The sequence below is a fragment of the Octopus sinensis genome, linkage group LG1, assembly GCF_006345805.1.
Source record: "Octopus sinensis linkage group LG1, ASM634580v1, whole genome shotgun sequence".
Lineage (NCBI taxonomy): Eukaryota > Metazoa > Mollusca > Cephalopoda > Octopoda > Octopodidae > Octopus > Octopus sinensis.
The window spans coordinates 113996737-114016383 of record NC_042997.1 but is presented as its reverse complement, the minus strand read 5'-3'; the positions used below and the strand labels follow the sequence as shown (position 1 = coordinate 114016383).

At 36.6% G+C, this 19647-nt stretch overlaps 2 protein-coding genes across 2 annotated transcripts in view; both read right to left on the bottom strand.

The window, feature by feature from the left end:
* The window catches only part of LOC115215654 (DNA-binding transcriptional regulator BolA), a 37690-nt gene extending 35012 nt beyond the window's left edge, over positions 1-2678 (bottom strand). Inside the window, exons 1-2 of the mRNA XM_036503410.1 lie at positions 2660-2678; positions 2139-2183 (exon numbers count right to left, since the gene is read on the bottom strand). Of these exons, the coding sequence (XP_036359303.1) occupies positions 2139-2183; positions 2660-2678 (64 nt within the window). The remainder of the gene's footprint in view (positions 1-2138; positions 2184-2659) is intronic.
* A 1225-nt stretch (positions 2679-3903) lies between these two features.
* The window catches only part of LOC115213207 (ubiquitin-protein ligase E3B), a 64503-nt gene continuing 48759 nt past the window's right edge, over positions 3904-19647 (bottom strand). Inside the window, exons 24-31 of the mRNA XM_029782145.2 lie at positions 18956-19054; positions 17871-17978; positions 16864-17001; positions 14649-14773; positions 13658-13840; positions 10805-10916; positions 8666-8758; positions 3904-5099 (exon numbers count right to left, since the gene is read on the bottom strand). Coding sequence (XP_029638005.1) covers positions 4908-5099; positions 8666-8758; positions 10805-10916; positions 13658-13840; positions 14649-14773; positions 16864-17001; positions 17871-17978; positions 18956-19054 — 1050 coding nt within the window. The 3' untranslated portion in view covers positions 3904-4907. The remainder of the gene's footprint in view (positions 5100-8665; positions 8759-10804; positions 10917-13657; positions 13841-14648; positions 14774-16863; positions 17002-17870; positions 17979-18955; positions 19055-19647) is intronic.

Below are 19647 nucleotides of genomic sequence, written 5' to 3'. Positions count from 1 at the left end.
GAACAGAACTAGTCTTGTGATTGTTAGCCAATGTCTGATAGAAGAAGGAACGTTTAGAGAAATGGTATCTCTATGTTAAAATAAAGTGTAGCGATACAGGGAAGTGAATTCAGGGAATTGTTGAGGAATGTGTGTTGGATGTGTAAGAATAGGCACGACTGAGTCGTGAGAAGTTAATTCTGCACAGGTGAGGTAATTGTGCTAAGATATACTTGTAATCTTAATGCTGACAGTGATGGATTTGGATACGATTAGGCCCATCATAATTGTTTAACATCTTTTTTTTCCAAGCTAGCATGGGTCAGACAGTTGGACACGGTCCAACGTGCTGCAGGACTGTACTGGGCTCCAATGTCAGTTTTGGTATAGTTTCTATGGCTGGATAGCCTTTATCATCAGCGTTGAACATCCGTTTTCCATGCTCGCATGGGTCAGATGGTTTGACAGATGTCTGGAGAGCCAGCAGCTGCACCAGGCTCCAATCTGATCTACAGCTGGATGTCCTTCCTAACACCAACCACTCCGAGAGTGTAGTGGGTGCTTTTTTTATGTGCCACCCACACAGGAGCCAGTCAGGCGGGCCTGGCATTGAACACGTTCAGATAGTGCTTTTTACGTGCCACCTTCTTAACACAAACTACTTTATTGCTGATACCGGGTGTTTTTCCTGTGACACCAGCCCAAGTAAAGTCACCTAGAAACTTTCAACTTACAAAACCTGAAAACAAGCTTTTTAAGTTTTTTTTTGAGGTTCAGAACTGAAGCTGTTAAGCTTATGCCTAAATCTCCACTAAGGACACAGTCATGTGACTCAATCTGACGGTCATATGACCATAATATTTAACAGGGCTAGCAACAATTCAATGTAGAAACTTGTTTATTCAGTTGAATAAGGCTTCTAAAAGGCAGCAGAATAGAAAGGTTATTAGAACATAGGATGGAATATCCTGCATATTTGTTCTGATTCTGTGCTCTGCATCCAAGAATTACAACCGTGTTTCGTGGTCTGCTACCACAACAGCTCCTTTATAGGATCCAGTTAGCTCAAGACATCATCAGGAGGAACCACGTCCGGTTTCGGCCCCTACTCTACCGTTTTGACGTGGCGGAGCCCTCCCTTTCGGAGGTGTCTTCAGCTCTGGTGTTGGGTGCATGTCTTCTTTCTTCTGTTTCTTGGCCTCTTCGATGTATCGTCAGCGAGTGTCAGCCGGTGACTGACTGACTTGTCAAATTTTTTCCCTTTAAATACCTGCCGCTAGGCTCCAGCAACTTGTCACGTGACACTGTCTCAACTTTAACTGACTCCTCCAGGGTCAACCTGATACTTCATACTTTCAGGGTTGATTTAAAAAAACAAAAAAGAGCTAATCCAGGATGATGGTTTTTCAGAACAGAAGAGTGTCAAGCAAGATGCCTTGTGGTATTGTCCTCGTCTTTTTGATTCTGACAGCATCGCCTGTAAAGATGCTAGTGTTGAGTGGTATCAGCTTTTCCTTTGAACAATATTGGTCACATCGAGAGTGGAGACTGCACATATAGGCAGTTGACAATCTTCTACAAAAATCTTACTCAAGCCTGCATATGTATGTGTAGGCTAGCAGAAGCTATACAGCTTTAAGAGGTGAAGTCCATCTTGAAGCTCTGACTTTGATTGTAGGACTACATTATTAACCTTCAATAAGTACATTATTTATTACTGGATTCTATTTAACCCTTCATCATAAAAGCAAAGAGACAGGTTGGAAGAAGAGGGGTACTGGAGAATCATACCAGGTAACTAGAAAAGAAGCTAGGCAACAGGTTTATTTAGCAAGGGGAGAAGCAGAAACTAAGAGGTTTGCCAATATTCTATGGCACGAGACATTCCAGGTTGCAAGAGGGTGTATCAGACAGAATTGAGATGCTTTAGGAAAAAAAGTGTGTACAGATTGACACTTGCATTTAGCAATTCTGAAAAGGCATGAGAGAAAGGTCTTCCCAGTGTGGACCAATCAAAGAGTTTTAACCATTCTAGCTGACAGCAGTATATTACATAAAGCAATTAAAGATGTGACAAAAGCAGGAAGAGTCCCTGGACCATCAGGAATTCATGCTGAAATGCTTAACAGAATTAGGGGTGAAGGACATGGCTTAGTTACCTTCATGGTTAATCAGGATGTCATATCCAAAGATATCATACTCAACTGTTAAAAGGACAAAGAAGAAATTACAGAGGTATCAAATTGCAGCATCATGAAAGTTATGAAAACAGTTAGAAGTTGATTAATTAGAGAAAAAATTAAATTACATAATTACAATTTGGATTTGTGCCAGAGGAAAATACTCAGATGCTCTCTTCCTAATAAGACGACTGCAGAAGAAGTATTTAGCTACAAGTAAGCCACTGAACATGCATTGGCCAAGGTAAAGCCTTGGACAGGGCCCTTCACTTTCTGATCTGGTGTCTACAGATAAAGATAGGGGTAGATGAATAACTTGTGAGATCCACACAAAGCATGTACAGGGGTATTGTCAGTAGCATGATAATTAACAGTGTATAGTGATGAATTTAATGTGTAAGTAGGAATTCACTAGGGTTCAGTTCCCAGTCCCCTCTTATTTATTATAGTCCTTTAGGCCTTAAAAACGGAGTTTAAGAATAATTGCCATTGAGAATTACTATAAACCAATGATAACATTCTTATAATTTAAATATGAATTTTGAATCAAACAGCCTTGAAAGTAGCTTTAGCAGTAGAGGAGGATGTATAGTATATATATATATATATATATATATATATATATATATATATATATATATATATATACACACATAGATACACAGTACCACCTGATTGGCACTCATGCCAGTGGAACGTTAAAAGCACATCTGAGCATGATCGTTGTCAGCATCGCCTTACTGGCACATGAAAAGCATTTGAGCATTCTTCACACTCTTGCAACCACCCACATGTTACCTCCCTTCTAATCTTTCTTTTATCTGCTGTATTATTACTTATTCTGCTGCTCTTCACCTCTTTTGTATGGCCAGTCAGTTCCTATTCTTCCCAACCTTCCAACTCATACATATCACCCATCACCCCTCCACCCTTTTTTCCCATTCACCCTCAATCTCTACAGTCATCACCTTACTCTCCCTTATCTTCCCTCCAACTCATCATAGTTACCCTCTGAACCATTCTTCATCATTCAGTATATTCGCCCTACTTCACCTCTAACTTTTCCTCACTCTTACAATCATTTCCCACCTCTCCTCTTCCGCCCACATGGCTCATGCTGACACCATGTTACCACCATCTTTATTTCTCTTTCTAGCTCCATTTGCATAATGTAAGAAGACATGCATATTCTCTCCAACAAAAACACTTGTTCTGACACTTTCTTTCATATTTTAATCTTTACCATTTTTTCCTGTTTCATGCTTCCTCACTCATCCTTCAGGCACATCACATGCCCATATAAATGCTACCTTCTTTCTCTCTCTCTCCTCCTTTGCATGCTCTAGAATATTCTGTTTTATACACATCATCATCATCATCTTCACCACTGTTTAGCAACCATGTTCCTTACTGAATTGGATTGGATAATTTGACAGGATCCAACAGGCCTGAGGACATCATGCTCCAATGTCTGCTTTGGCATAGTTTTTTTATGACAGAATGTCCTTCATAATGCCAACCAATTTACAATGTATAACTGGGTACTTTATTTTCATGGCACCAGCACTAGTGAGGTTTCCATGCAGCTCACATCATTAAAATCCTCTTCAATTGAGTAGAGCTACAGTAGAGAGGGAAGAAGTTTTAAGCCATGGTTTGAGGAATTAAAGTCAGATAGACGGGTCTAGAAGAGAGCAGGTTTCTTGCAGTAGGGGATATACACACACATAGACAATACGTAAAATAGTTTTTATAATTGTATTTATTTTTCCATTTTCTTTTGTTTAACACAATGACAGTCTACACAAAGATGACACACCAAGTACTTACCTGGCTAATCTACAACCATTTCAGTTTAAGAAAACATCAAGAAAATGTATCTCTTTGGTACATTTCCTACTATTTTGAGCTCTGTCATGTAGTGACAAAATGTCTTTGCTAATCCTCTTAATCTCAGTCAGGTAATATTCAGATTTGTTTTATGTACAGTTGTGATTCCTTACACTAAGATTCGGTTCAAAGCAAATCAATAAAAGACATACTTTGAAGTTTGACCACTTCAAATATTTCTGCTTACATCATACAGCAATGGTTGTTTCAACATTAAGTACCAAAATATTCACAGCACATGAATCTGATGAAGTCTTAGATACACATCATATACAAATTTATTTCTCTCCAATGGGTTTTTTTTAATAATGTTACCTGATATATTTTATTTATTTATTTATTTGAATTTTAGTGTTGTTGATTCAGGCAAATTTATGAACAAATGTAATGGAAATAACCAAAAGAAAAAAAAATTAAGCATTTTAAATTTTGAGTAGAAAAATAAATTTGTATGTGATATGTATTTAGGGCTGGTTTCACTCCTCATGTGGTTTCTTTTTATGTTCTTTAAGATGGAAAGAATTAATAATATCAGAACAACAGAGGGTAAACAGAATATAAGAATCTACAGTGCCAATCACTCTCACCAACATTGCTAATTACTTCCATATTGAATAAAAAAATTATTGCTTTTATTTGAAATGTCTGAAAAGTTCACAAAATGTTTTTCATTTTTTTTTTAAAGTAAAGCTTTAGGAATGTATTTCTTTTTTTGTGTGTTTTTTTCTTTAGCTTTGTAAATATATTCTCATTTTTCTTACTCACATGAACAAATGTAGATCTATTTTCCACATCCATGCTGTATTCTGTCAGATGGTCAACTGAAACGACATTTTGTGCATTCGTGACACACAAAAGCTAAGATAACTCAAAGCCAGTGTTTGAATGAATGGCATATCGTAATTTTTCCTTCAAAGTGCTCTTCTTCTGGTAGTTAGGCAGTTTAAGAAGATTGAAACAAGTTGAAGATGTTGGTAAACGACCAATGGGGTCCTTTTTACGTATATTGAAAAATCCTTTAAGAACGCTGCCAACAGTATCCCCGGTGTCCTAGAAACAACAGAAAATTAAAGAATGAACAATGTACAAAAAAAAGTTTTAACTCTCAGAAACCCCTAAAACTCTACCTAGACATCTTCACCAAGTCTTTATCAAAAGCACCAGTCATGAGATTACTCTAACTCTATATCGTTGCTATTATGCAAAAGTGTCGTAAGTCCAAAATGTTGCTTTTTCAGAAAATGCAAAAATAGTTTCACCATTCCATTTCTTTTTACATTAGCAACAATTTCAGCTTCACAATAATACTCTGTTGGGTGCATAAAATTGTAGCTCCATGCATGTGTGATATTTTCAGTCAGAAACTGTTGTATGTGGGACTTACCACACTTTTGAAAAATGCTAAGTCGTTGACAATTTTCATATCTAAAGCAGCTGGAGATACGATAGTTTGACCAAAAGAATTGGCTATTGCAAGCAAAATTAAATATTGAAAAAAAAAAACACATTTGGTCAAATTTGGACATCCGACAGTTGAACATAATAGCAACAATATGATTTAAATTTATTATTTCTATTGCAACTGGTGAACAACAGGTTTCCAACAGAGCATTGAGTGGTTCATGGCAGCTGTGATGGTTGTTATCATCATCATCATCATTTTAATGCCCAGTTTTCTATGCTCACATGCATTGGACAGAATTTTTATTGGATTATTCAATGGCTGGATACCTGACCTGTTGCCAAGTGAGGGTGTGTTACCTCATGATGAGACATGTTTGGACAGAATATTGAAAACAAAAGACACTGCTTACATGACAGTGACACTCACTTCCAACTATCATGCAACGTCAAGGCAAGGGGGACAACACACACACACGCACACAATTATCTCTTATTATAAAAGGCAGATTTTATCTGCCTCCCTTTGTCAGTTATAGAAATCTACAATATAGGATTTCTTCAATTACAATTTACCTAGCATTTTTAAGAGTAGAATGCATCGGGTTTTGCCAGGTCCGGTTTTTAAAATTTCAACCCCAATTAAGCAAAATTTAGAGAAAACTCACATTCTGGTGTATATGTCAAATGTTTTTCTTAATGTGGGATACACCACACGCAAACGCACATACACACAAAGGGAGCGACTGTTTCACTGACGCTATCACCCTTCTCCTCCTTTGTCTTTGCAAGTTTGCAGCTATTAAAGTGAAAACAGTGAATCCGACAGCGATTAAGAAAATGAATTGGTACCTGAATGGAGTGAAAATTTAAAAACTGTTTCTTTCGGTGATTTTTCTGAAGAAACTGCACCAAGCCACAGACTTTCCCAGAAGAGTATAAAGCCTTAAACTATTTCTTTTTACTTTTTCGAATGAGCCTATTTGAAATTATTACGCTAAACGTAAACAAAGCGAAAGAAAGGATAGTTTGTTATTTCCCACAACCTTAAATTAAATTAAGGCCTATTTTGCCATAAATATTATTATGGGTATCAGAAAGTTACCCAGAATAACAAATTCTATCGTAAAATTTTGTTGTATACCCAATTGAATATTAGCTAATAACCCATTTTCTATAGCAATGTTTGAACAAAATTTTAATAATTTTATATATTGTTGAATTTACCTGTATCTACCTGCAATTAGAGTCACTTTGTGACAAAAATTATAGTGTAGAATTGGTTGAGAATATTTCATTAAATTTTCTTCCAAAAATCAGATTAATATATTGATAAATAAAAAAGTTATAGTTGTTTAATGAAACCAGACTAAATTTATGATTACGTTAGAAATTAATTGAAACACATAAGGGGTGTAATTTGGTCAGAAATATAGTAGCGAAAGGGTTAAGAAAAACCAAAAAATATTTTATTCTTTATAAATGTTGTATTCAAAATAACATTTTCTTTTAAGAATGTGTATATAACAAAGTATGTGTATATAACTACGTGACTTATATCTTTATATATAAGAGTGAAGTTGTGTGTCTGTCTCCTACGATTTAGATTCCTAACTACTCCCACATTTTGCGGTGCAGTGTAACCAAAACCGGGTATCTTATAGTCGTGATTCATATCGAGCCCTTCTGGGTATTAGCGCGCGTCTACGATGAGTCTATGATTTAAAAAATTTACCATCATATTTTTCCATTTTAATGCATTTTTTTTGCTATTATATAAGGGAAGTAACTCTCTAAAAATATCTACGCTGTGTCAACGATTTAAAAAGAAATTTACCTTAATTTTTTTTCCATTTTTAATGCATTTTTTTCCTATTTTTTGGCTATAACTCTCTAAAAATGCTTATATAGTTATTTCCCTTACAAACCCGAGCAACGCCGGGCGATACTGCTAGTATATATATATACTCTCAGAGTGGTTGGCATTAGGAAGGGCATCCAGCTGTTGAAACCCTGTCAGATTAGAGTGGATCCTGGTGCAGCCTTCTGGCTTGCCAGTCCTCAGTCAAACTGTCCAATCCATGGAAAGTGGACATTAAACAACGATGATGATGATGATGATGATATATATATATATATATATTGCGAGATTGTGGGTTCGATTCCCAGACCGGGCATTGGGTTGTGTTCTTGAGCAAAGCACTTCATTTCACATTGCTCTGCAATCGTTTCATCATTTGACATGTGGCATTCGTTGCACCTGTTCAGGTAATGTTGATTTGATGGAGGGAGTGAGCTTATGTGTACACAAACATTTGATCACTATAAACAAATCATCTGTGTGGTTGTTCAGTAAGAAATTGTCAAACCCTCATACATCGTCTAATGGTGGGAGAGTCCATCACCATCATATATATATATATATATATATATATATATATATATATATATATGTGTGTGTGTGTGTGTGTGTGTGTGTGTTCTTTTTTAATTCTTCTTTTACTTGTTTCAGTCATTTGACTGCAGCCATGCTGGAGCACCACCTTTAGTCAAACAAACTTACCCCAGGACTTATTCTTTGTAAACCTAGTACTTATTCTATCGGTCTCTTTTACCAAACCACTAAATTATAGGGACGTAAACACACCAACATCAGTTGTCAAAAAAAAAGTAGAGTTGTTTAGGGTTTCAAGTACACTTCTTTCAGAAACATTTTTTCATGATCAGAACTGTTGAAGCATGGAATAAACTTTCCACATCAGTTGTTAGAATATTGCATTCTTCAAAAGTTCCATGCTTCTCTAAATTCACCAACAATACTCTTGACCTGCATATGCACCCTTTCATTTTATGACTCTTAACCCTTTCCTTACCAACCTTGCTGAAACCAGCTCTGGCTCTGTAGTACAAATGTCTTGTTTTCATAAGTTTTGAATTAAAATCTTCCACCAAACCTTAGTCACAATTTGTTCCTAACACTAGCTTAATGATAATTAAGTTATTTTACTATATTCTTTGTTATATTTGAAGAAATTGAAAGAAACACAGAGCATCTCAAAATAAATACAGTAACGAAAGTTTGATCTAATTTCAAATTCCTCTTTGCTCTACCATCACCAATTTAACAACACAAAACAACATTTGCTTCAACCACCACCACTATCATTATCAACACCAACCAACTAGCCGATATATATTTATTCAGCAAGTCTTACCTGATCATCACTAACTTCTACACACCGAATGGAAAATGCAGGATCGAGTGTGGAGAAACCTAACAGTGGAGGTTTAGAACAGCTTGTGACAAACTAATAAAGGAAAAGAAAAAAGACACGTGTCAGAATAAAGAATAAAATAATTGGTCGTTTAATTCACAATTATAAGTAACAACACAACAGGCACAATAGGCATGTGTACAGTACTTAAAAACAAGACATATATTTCTGAATACAAAATATTTTATTTATGAATACATCATTGTCATTTAATGCCTGTTTCCATGCTGACATGGGTTGGATAGTTCAACAAAAGCCAGCTTGGTGCAGCCCTCTGGCTTGCCAACTCCTGTCATATTGTCCAACCCATGCCAGCATGGAAAACAGACATTAAATGATGATGATGTTGCACTTATAAGTGAAAAATGAAACATATTTTATTGTATTTCTGAATGGAATGACTTATTACAAGTAGTGTGGTAAGTATCAACCTCAGGATTGAGTCTAAGAGCTTCAATCACTGAACCAAAGGACAAATTTATGGAATGGAATAAAATTGTAATTATTTTAAGAGTGTACAATGATTTCTAAAGGAAACATTACAGAAACGGACAATAACGATAGGATATGTGAGGAAAGGTGAAGAGCCAGCCTCAAAACACAGCCAGTTTTGAAAGCTTACAGAAGAAATTCAACCCAGATTATTTATGAGAACCACAGGCTCTCCTGTTGCACTCAATATGCCTGTGCATGTCTGTATGACATCTTTATTAGACATTAAATTTCTCTGACATTCCATCAGTTACAATGATGAAAGTTCCAGTTGATCCAATCAACAGAACAGCAGGCTCATGAACTTGCCAAGTGGTTGAGCACTCCACAGACACATGTACCTACCCTTAATGTAATTCTCATCTGAGCGTGATCGTTGTGATCGTTGCCAGAGCAGCCAACTGGCTTCCTTACCCGTGGCACGTAAAAGGGCACCATTCGAGCATGATCGTTACCAATGTCGCTTCACAGGCATCTGTGCCGGTGGCACGTGTAAAAAGATTCGAGTGAGGTCATTGCCAGTACTGCTTGACTGGGCCCCATGCAGGTGGCACGTGAAGAGCACCCACTACACTCTCGGAGTGGTTGGCGTTAGGAAGGGCATCCAGCTGTAGAAACTCTGCCAGATCAAGATTGGGGCCTGGAGCAGCCATCTGGTTCACCAGCCCTCAGTCAATTGTCCAACCCATGTTAGCATGGAAAGTGGACGTTAAATCGTGATGATGATTCTATTTGACACAGGATGTGATAAAGTTGGCCCTTTAAAATACAGGGGCAAATCATTTTTGCCAGCAGAATGGACTGGAGCAACATGAATTAAAATGTCTTGCTCAAGGACACGATGTGCTGCTGGGAATCGAACTCACGACCTTAAGATCATGAGCTGAATAAGCCCTAACCACTTAGCCAAGTGCCTTCACTCAGATAGACTTAAATCCCAAGATTAACATCAGACATGCTAATGGTTGTCCAATTAGCTTTCATTGATATTGAATTCCTTTCAATATTATTTTAATAGTGAATAAAATAACTAAATGAAGGGCCACTCACTATTGGTCAAGACTGACCATGAATGTGTAGGCCTGAACAATATCTGTTGAGGAAGACTAGACCAAAGATGGAATGCATTATCTGTAAATTAGAGAGAGAGTCAGACAGACAGACAGACAGGGGGTAAGAAGAATGCTTTAAAAACTAGAGAAAATATCCATAAAAAGAACTAAAATACAGCAATCCCTTGCCATATCACAGTTTATTATTTAAGCTTACATCAATTCCTCTGTGGTGGTGTTTTGCATTTATAGTAAAATATACACAAATTATAAAAATAATTTTAAAAATATACAGTACAATACTGTTTCTATTTCACCTATTGTGAGGCGTTTTGGAATGTAACACCCCTGATAGTCAAGGGATTACTGTATATGAAAATATTTACATGGAATTCATAATTTACATAAAATTAAAAACATCATTAAATCGTTTAGCAATTGTATGACCATTGATCTGTGTAATCATCTTCAAATATTGATCTCTTTGATTGCTCCCAAATATTAGCTGACCACTGAAATCGAAGAAGCAACTCACTTTAAGGAAAAGACTTCTCTCATGAGCACTAAAGTCATGGTCCACGATATCCCATAACCAGTTGATTACTCTGTGGTTGTTATGATAGCCACCATAATACTGAGTATGACGTCTGCAATGAAGGAAAAACAGGGAATGATTAGAAACTTTGACAACTGGAGGTACTGCTAAGAACATTATAACTGCTCACATTATGTTGTTGTAATTATTTTAATTAGGGTAGTAAGCTAGTAGAATCGTTACCGCACCAGACAAAATGCTTAATTGCATTTCTTCTGACTTTACATTCTGAATTCAAATGCTGCCAGGGTTGACTTTGCCTTTTGTCCTTTCAGGGTCAATAAAATAAGGACCAATTGAGCACTAGGAGTCAATGTAATCGACTTACTCTCTCTCCCAAAATTGCTAGCCTTGTGCCAAAATTTGAAACCATTATTATAATCATCATGACCTTCGAACATTGGGCCTCACAGAGGCAATGACAGGAGACCAGGACCTTTGGAGATATGCTGTGATTGAGAAGACCCGGCAACTAAAGTGAGATCGCAGTCACTCATGTCCAGCCCTGTTTAGAATACTCCTGATGCGTTGGGCGATATGATATGCTTGAGAAGACCTATTGAGTCAAGTAAAACCAATAACGTAGCTGGGGCCAGTGCCCCCTGACTGACTCCCATGTCGGTGGCATGTAAAAAGCACCATCCGAATGTGATCGTTGCTAGTGTCTGCCTGACTGGCTCCTGTGCCGGTGGCACATAAAGAGCATCCACTACACAATCAGAGTTAGGAAGGGCATCAAGCTGTAGAAACCTTGTCAGATCAGACGGGAGATTGGTGCAGCCTCCTGGCTTGCCAGTCCCCAGTCAAACCTATGCCAGCATGGAAAACGGACGTTAAACGACAATGATGATAATGATGATTATCATTAACGAGGTGAGCAGACAGAATCATTAGCATGCCATCTTTATGTTCTGAGTTCAAATTCTGTTGTGCTCAGCTTTCAGGTCAATGCAATTCACCAGCACCCAACCCCCAAAAATTTCAGACTTTGTGCTTACAGTAGAAAGGATTGTTATTATTATTATTATTAAGGCAGCACGTTGGCAGAATCGTTAGCACACCAGGCAAAATGCTTAGTGGAATTTTGTCTGTCTTTACGCTCTGAGTTCAAATTCTGCTGAGGTCAATTTTGCCTTTCATCCTTTAGGGGTCAATAGACTACAAGTGAAATATTGGGGTTGATGTAATCAACTAGTCCCCTACCCCAAAATTTTAGGCCTTTAGCAGAAAGGATTGTTATTATTCTTTTCTACTCTAGGCACAAGGCCCAAAATTTGGGGGGAGGCAGCCAGTCAATTACATCGACCCCAGTATGCCACCCCGAAAGGATGAAAGGCAAAGTCGACATCGGCAGAATTTGAACTCAGAACATAAAAACCAAAATTCCACTAAGCATCTTGCCCGGCGTGCTAATGATTCTGCCAGCTCGCTGCCTTAAGGATTGTTATTATTATCATTATTATTAAACTCATCTTTAGTTATGACACGTTATTTTAGTATTTACATCTACACTATGTTTCCATTAGTTTGATATGGTACACAGTACACAAGCAATATACAGCAATATTTGATATCACATACAATATACAAGTATTTTTGATATCACATATGATATTCAATCCTTCGTATCACTCACATTATACATCAAATTTTACCATGATACACAACATACATCAGGCATCAGTCAAGACACATTGACACCGAACATGAAGTACATCAACTTTCACCAGGATTCTGGGAGGAATTACAAATGTCATGTGCATTACTTATGACATAAAAACATAATGAGATGAAGCAGCTGCTACACATGTATAAACATACCAGATTATATTAAATAAACAAAATGTCACTCAAAAGCCGGATGAGAGTGGAGTCAAAGAGGATCAAGGGAGGCAATCCAAATCGTATTGCAATGAGCAGCAGACTACCACACACAGACTGTGTAGGCGCAGGTATGGTGGTGTGACTTAGAAACTCGCTTCCCAACTATGTGGTTGCAGGTACAGTCTTAATATGAAACAATTATATTACACTATAACCAGCCTGTATTTAACTACCACACACATACACACAAATAGTTTGTAGTAGTTATAAACTCAATTGCAGCCTGGAAGGTGTTTATAAGCCATTTAAGAAACACCCAAAACCCGTTAGATTCACTTCAACATTTAAATTTAATTTGTCAAAATATTTTCGTCGCTTTGAGACCACGACCTGTTCACCGACAAAATTCCGTGCTCAGTGAACAGGTCGCAGTCTCAAAGTGACGAAAATATTTTGACAAATTAAATTTAAATGTTGAAGTGAATCTAACGGTTTTTGTGTGTTTCTTAAATGGCTTATAAACACCTTCCACGCTGCAATTGTTTTCATTCCAGCACACGATCTCAGATCAGGTCACTTGCTATGCAAGTACATCTCCGTAAAGTTATAAACTCAGTTTTCTATAAAATGCAAGATTTATATATTTAACGCTACAGATGGAAACAGACTTAATATAAACAAACATATCTAAAAGTTAAAACAACAACATACTAGCACACCTGTGCTAGTGCCATATAAAAAGCATTGGATCTGGTGCCATGTACAAAGCACTGGCACTAGTGTCACATAAAAAGCACCCAGTACACTCTGTAAAGTGATTGGTGTTAGAAAGGGCATTCGGTCATAGGGACTATGCCAAAACAGACAATTGGAACGTTGGTGCCAACTCCTGTCAAACAGTCCAATCCATGCCAGCATGGAAACAGATGTTAAATGATAATAATGATGATGATGATGAATATATCTTACCTTAAGTCTTCTATGTCGATATCTCTATTGTCACCAGAAATAAGCTTCTGTAGTTCAGGAGCTGAGAACATATTGAGCCATTCATGGTTAACCACTGATCGAAACCCACGGATGAAGGCAGCAGTTTGCTCCTTTATCTGGCAGTACATTCGAAAATGAGCCATCAAATGGACATAACGGATCCTGGAAAATAATCAAATGCATGAAGTAAGAACTTAATTAAATGTTAATAAAAAATAATTAGCATATTAATGAAAAGTAAAACAGAGTAAAACATCTGGTACAAACAATGTTTTAAAGTGATCATCATCATCATCATTTAACGTCCGTTTTCCATGTTGGCATGGGTTGGACGGTTTGACTGAAGTCTGGAGAGCCAGCGGCTGCACCAGGCTCCAATCTGATCTGGCAGTGTTTCTACAGCTGGATGCCCTTCCTAACGCCAACCACTCTGAGAGTGTAGTGGGTACTTTTTACATGTCACTGGCACGGAGGCCAGTCAGACAGTCCTGGCATTGATCACGTTCGGATAGTGCTTTTTACTTGCCACCGGCACAGGAGCCAGTCAGGTGGACCTGGCATCGATCACGTTCGGATGATGCATTTTACATGCCACTGGAATAGGAGCCCGTCAGGGGGCACTGGCCACAGCTACGATTTTGGTTTTACTTGACTCAACAGGTCTTCTCAAGCATATCATATTGCCCAACACATCAGAGGTACTCTTAAATGGTCCGGTCATGCAACACTGGCATGTTAATTTATGTTCCAATCACCAGCTTAATATTGACAAAATTGTTTTTGTTAAATTCTTTGTTATTCACAAAATTAATTTAAACAAAGGCAGTGTATTTCAAGAGGAATATGGTGAGGAAGGGGTTAACATGAACACCTGAGGCAGGTGATGTTCAGTATGATGTCTGACATAGTTCCAGTCTACAATTCAAATAATATTCAAGAGATGAATAAATAATAGTGAAAGAGCAATTACTTGTTTTCATCTGTAACTCCAATAACTTTTCCTCCAGGTACAAGTTCGTGTGTCTCAAGCCGACCCATGCAATCTTCATCACAGGAAAATGTTAGATCTAATTCACTGACATCACCCTCATAATGCTGAAAGAGAAGCACATCATTAGAACAGATGATAGATAGATTCACTTTTACTGACTTTCGTAAAAGTTCTAAAAGGTGGTGGATGTGATGGGGAAATGGATGATGACACTTATTTGAAATACTAGCTGAGGTACCCAGTAAAATATTACACTTAATAAGATGTCTGTTTACAGCCATGAAACATTTTTCATCAATTTCGACATTTTTCTAAAATTTAAAATCTATATTAATAGATCAATTTGACAAAAACATGAGCAGAGTCTGGTAGTGAACCCGTATTGTCATTTTTGTGCATATGCATAAAATGGCGAATTTTACGCTTTGGGACAGATGTCGTCAAATTTATGTCACAATGGCTGGTGCACAAAATGTCTAAATTTTGCTTGAAAAATAAAATGGTCTTACCTAATCATAACCTGAAACGCTGGGGAATTAAAACAACGAATTTAGTAAATCTAAACAATTTGCATCGAAATGCAGAATTAGCAAATGCTAAATAGATTACCATTAATAAGCTGTCTGTTTATATAAAAGAAATCAGAATAGAGTGCCCAGTAGAACTGTTACAAAAGGTTTTCCTCTCTGGCACAGCCAGAATAACCAGGAAAGTATTAGATAGTTGGAAAGAACAGATAGCATGGTACTGTAGGTTGTGGGTAGCAAGCCCACTATGCATGCAAGACTCCAGGAGTTACAACAAAACCTGAGATAAAAAGAAATAATAATATCATCAATATTAATGGAGATTGTGAAAGAACAGCAAGAGATATTTTATGCAGCAAGGGTGCAAGTATGTAACCACTCAACCTGCATAAAAATAGCAGCTAAATTTCCAACAAATCAGAGCATAACATCTTAGGAAAAAAAATGCACTAGAAAAAAGAACGCATATTGTCTTGGGTAAGAGACAAGAGGGCCATGGTTGTAATGTCTTCAATCATAAAAGTCTGTATGATCAGAACTGATTAGAGACTAATCAAGAATATTAACATCATTAAAAATGACATGGATAATTTAATAGCAATAACTGAATGACTTGGTTAGTGGTACTACATACTTTGGGATCATCATATCCATTTTCCAAGGAATGGATCAGCAGAAATGGTAGAAGTTGAAACTAAATGGTCTTCCATGTCTACTTCCATCCATTTAACATCATCATCATTCAATGTTCATTTTCCATATGGCTATGGACTGGACAGTTTAACAGAAGCAGGCAAGCCAGAGAGCTGCGCCAAACTCCAATTGTCTGCTTTGTTAAGGTTTCTACAGCTGAATGCCCTTCTTAATGCCGACCACTTCCCAGAGTGTACTGGGGGCCTTTTATGTGTCACCAGTACCAGTGCTTTACATATGGCACCAGTACAGGTACTTTATACGTAGAACCAGTACAGGTGCTTTTTACATGGCTTCAGCACCCATGGGCTCACAAGACAAAGACCTCACAACTGAGAGATGGAGTGGAGATTAGAGTATGATAGAGGGACAGAGGTAGCCCTCTTACTATGAAGGAGATACTTGGCTACATTAGTAGGACCTTATTTCGAATTCCACCAATGTCAGCTATAGTCAAGTTATAGTCCTTTTCTGGTCACCCCCTTGGGGATGATTCAAAGGACTTATGGCTTCACATTAGAAATCTGTGACCTTGTACCAATGCATGAAATCAATGTTTCAAATAGTGAATTTCTCTGTAGCAGTGGGTTATTTTTTACTTAAATATTATATCTGATAAATAGAAATTACTAGTCTTTGGACTTATTCTAATTTCAGATTTTATTTGTTTATTTTTAAATATTTTGAAGATTTTTAAAATCAAAAATAGAAACTGGACAGCAAAAACATGCTTTCACACCAGGCATTATATTTTGTAAATGACTGATTTTAAAGCCACATAGTTAAAACTAATTGATGATGATGGTGGCGGTGGCCACGACAGAAATGATGATGTGGTGAAGAAACATGAAAATATAGAATTATAATTAAAACAATCTTCATCTATGTTAGATTGAATTGTGTCAAAATGCATTTGTTAAAATGATGGGAAATATTTACAGAGTTTACTGAATAAATGTAAAGTATATACAAACCTTGAGGTATGAAAGACTTTTGGCAAGTTCTGGGTCTAAAGATGGTAATTCATCAAGGGAACTGTAGGTTGAACTCTGCTGATGGCCAAGAATTTGTGTCAGGAAGAACGGTGCAAATGGCACATCAACAACAATACCCTGTCAACAAACAAAGCCAGATCAGAAATTTTTCTAAGCAAATTTTCATTTCAAATATTTCACAGAATAGCTTTTTGTATTCCTTTAAATGTTTCAGACCTAAAGGCCGTGGCCATGCTGGGGCACTGGTATCAACAATCTACTGATGTTTCAGTTTGGTGGTTTTCTACACTATTGATGAAAATTTAATAATTTCTACCCTATCATTATAGCATCACTCTATATTCTCAATGTGTCTTGACTCCAATATTAGCTTTATGCTCCTCAATTGGACCATGTTAAAATTATATAAAATAGAAATTTTAGAACATCTCTTACAATTAAGAATCAAACTGAATCCAGAGGCCAATATAAAACAGATGGACTGTGAAATTAATAAGTTTATTTACTTATCCCATTAATTGGAAAACTGATACAAAGTAAAATCATGAATGCACACAGGCCAAGCTGTAGCTGAGTAGTTAAGAAGCTCTTTCTTCCTAACCATACGCTCTTGGGTTCAGTTCCACTGTATTGCACCTTGGGTATCTTTTTTCCTACAATAGCAACAGGCTGGCCAATGTAAGTGGATTTGGTAGAGGGAAACTGAAAAGAAGCCCATTGTGTGTGTGTGTGTGTGTTTTTGCATGTATAGTCTCGTCTTGACATGAAAAATACGGAATATTTAAGAGAGGTGTTATACAAAGGAGAAATAAAGAGATAAGTTGTTCTCTGTAGACAAGAATGATGAGCAAATTCATGTTGGAGTCTGCTGGAACATATGAAGAATGAATATCTATATCATTTTTGCTGCTTTATCTAATAATATTTAAAGTTACCCATGTCATGATGGATAACACTCCAGGATATACATTCTGAGAAAAATTTACCTCATAGACAGCTTTTCCTAACATCCGTCCCAGAAAATCAAAAAGTGCCAAGTGATCTTCTTGAATATAGGATGTTGATGAAGGATACAGCTTCTGTTCACTAGTTGCCTGCAAAGGAAATTTTAAACATGAACTTTTGTTAAATGCTTGTCTTTAAAATATTTATAACCAAAGAGCTACTATTTCCATCAGGAATTGCTACAATCAAAGAACAAATACAACTGCAGAAATTCTCTTTTATCTTCCTTGTAAAACAAAACTGGTACAGCATCATCTCAAATTGGTCAGTTAAATGAACCATTAATAGCTCCAGATACTGACCAAGTAGTATTTAAATTTTGAAGGTATTTTGTTGTCACTGTCAATGAACATTGAGTTGTAATATAAATATATATAAACAAAACAAAAAACAGATGTGAGAGGCAAAAGAAAATTAATATTCCATATGGTTACAGTTGTTTCGTAATTTACTCCAAGTTACATCATTAACTTTGATGCACAAGTACATATACAATACATATGCAGCACACGCACGTTATATACATGTATGTACATCATACGATATAATTCCATAGTCATACAATGATGCACTTTTTTTATTCATTCTTAATTTGAAAAGATTTATAAAAATAATCAATGTTTGGCAACCAAACTCAGCATTTGTCAAGTTAAGAGTGAACACGACAAATACTAATAAAGATATTAAACCCCTTAGCATTCAAACTGGCCATATCTGGCCCAAATATTTTACCTTGTTTTATGTTCAAGCTGACCAGATCTGGCCTCTTGTACCTACCCGACAATGTTATTCTAAAAATAAACAATCACACCATAAAAATCTTGAAGCTACATGATCAATTCAAAATGATTTGAATAAATAAGTATCACATCTGACAGAGTAATCTAAATGCTAAAGGGTTGAAAAAAAAATGTTTGAGTAAAGTCATTTATCCTGGCCATAATGACTGACAGGATACCAAAGAAAGCAATGATAGAGAGTCATCATGATGGATTAACTCATATTAAACCAGTTTAAGATTAGGAATTTGTCATGTTTACTTATATTTTGAAGAATAATTTCTTACCTTGAATAGACTCAAAGATGGATCAAATACCCTTGAAATAGTTTCCTCTAAAAATTCTTTAAATACACCATCTTGATCAATTCCTGCCTCATCTAAACCCTAACAAAATGAAACAAACAAAAATATTAAAACATAATAGAACCAGTTGCTTAAATTATAAATATCCTTGTTTTATAGATACATAAATGATGTCTTGTTAACTAACTAAATCTCTTATTATCTGAAACCTAAAAATATAAATTCTTTGAAATTATTAAATAGTCCCAAGATAAAAGACCAGTGGTCTTGTCTTTTGAAAAACCTCCTACACTGATGAAGCCAATGGAATTTGATGCTCATTTTGAATTTCTGATTCTTGTTGTCGTTTCTGGTGTGTGGCTACAGATCAGCTCTGACTGGGTCAATTTGCAACACAGTAGTAGTTGGTGGAACAGGGTGTAGCCCTCAGGTCAACTGTTTCACATACACAAATACTTCTGCCTAATGAAGTTGACCACACTGTGTATCCCAGCAGGTACAGGTTTATTGTGTGGGTGGGATGTCATGCTCCTTTCATTTATATAATACATATATATATTTTTTTGGTCTTGCATGTACTTCATGACCTTGTCAGTGCAGGTGCCACTTAAAAGCACCCAGCCCACACTGTAAAGTGGTCGGCATTTGGAAGGGCATCCAGCTGTAAAAATCCT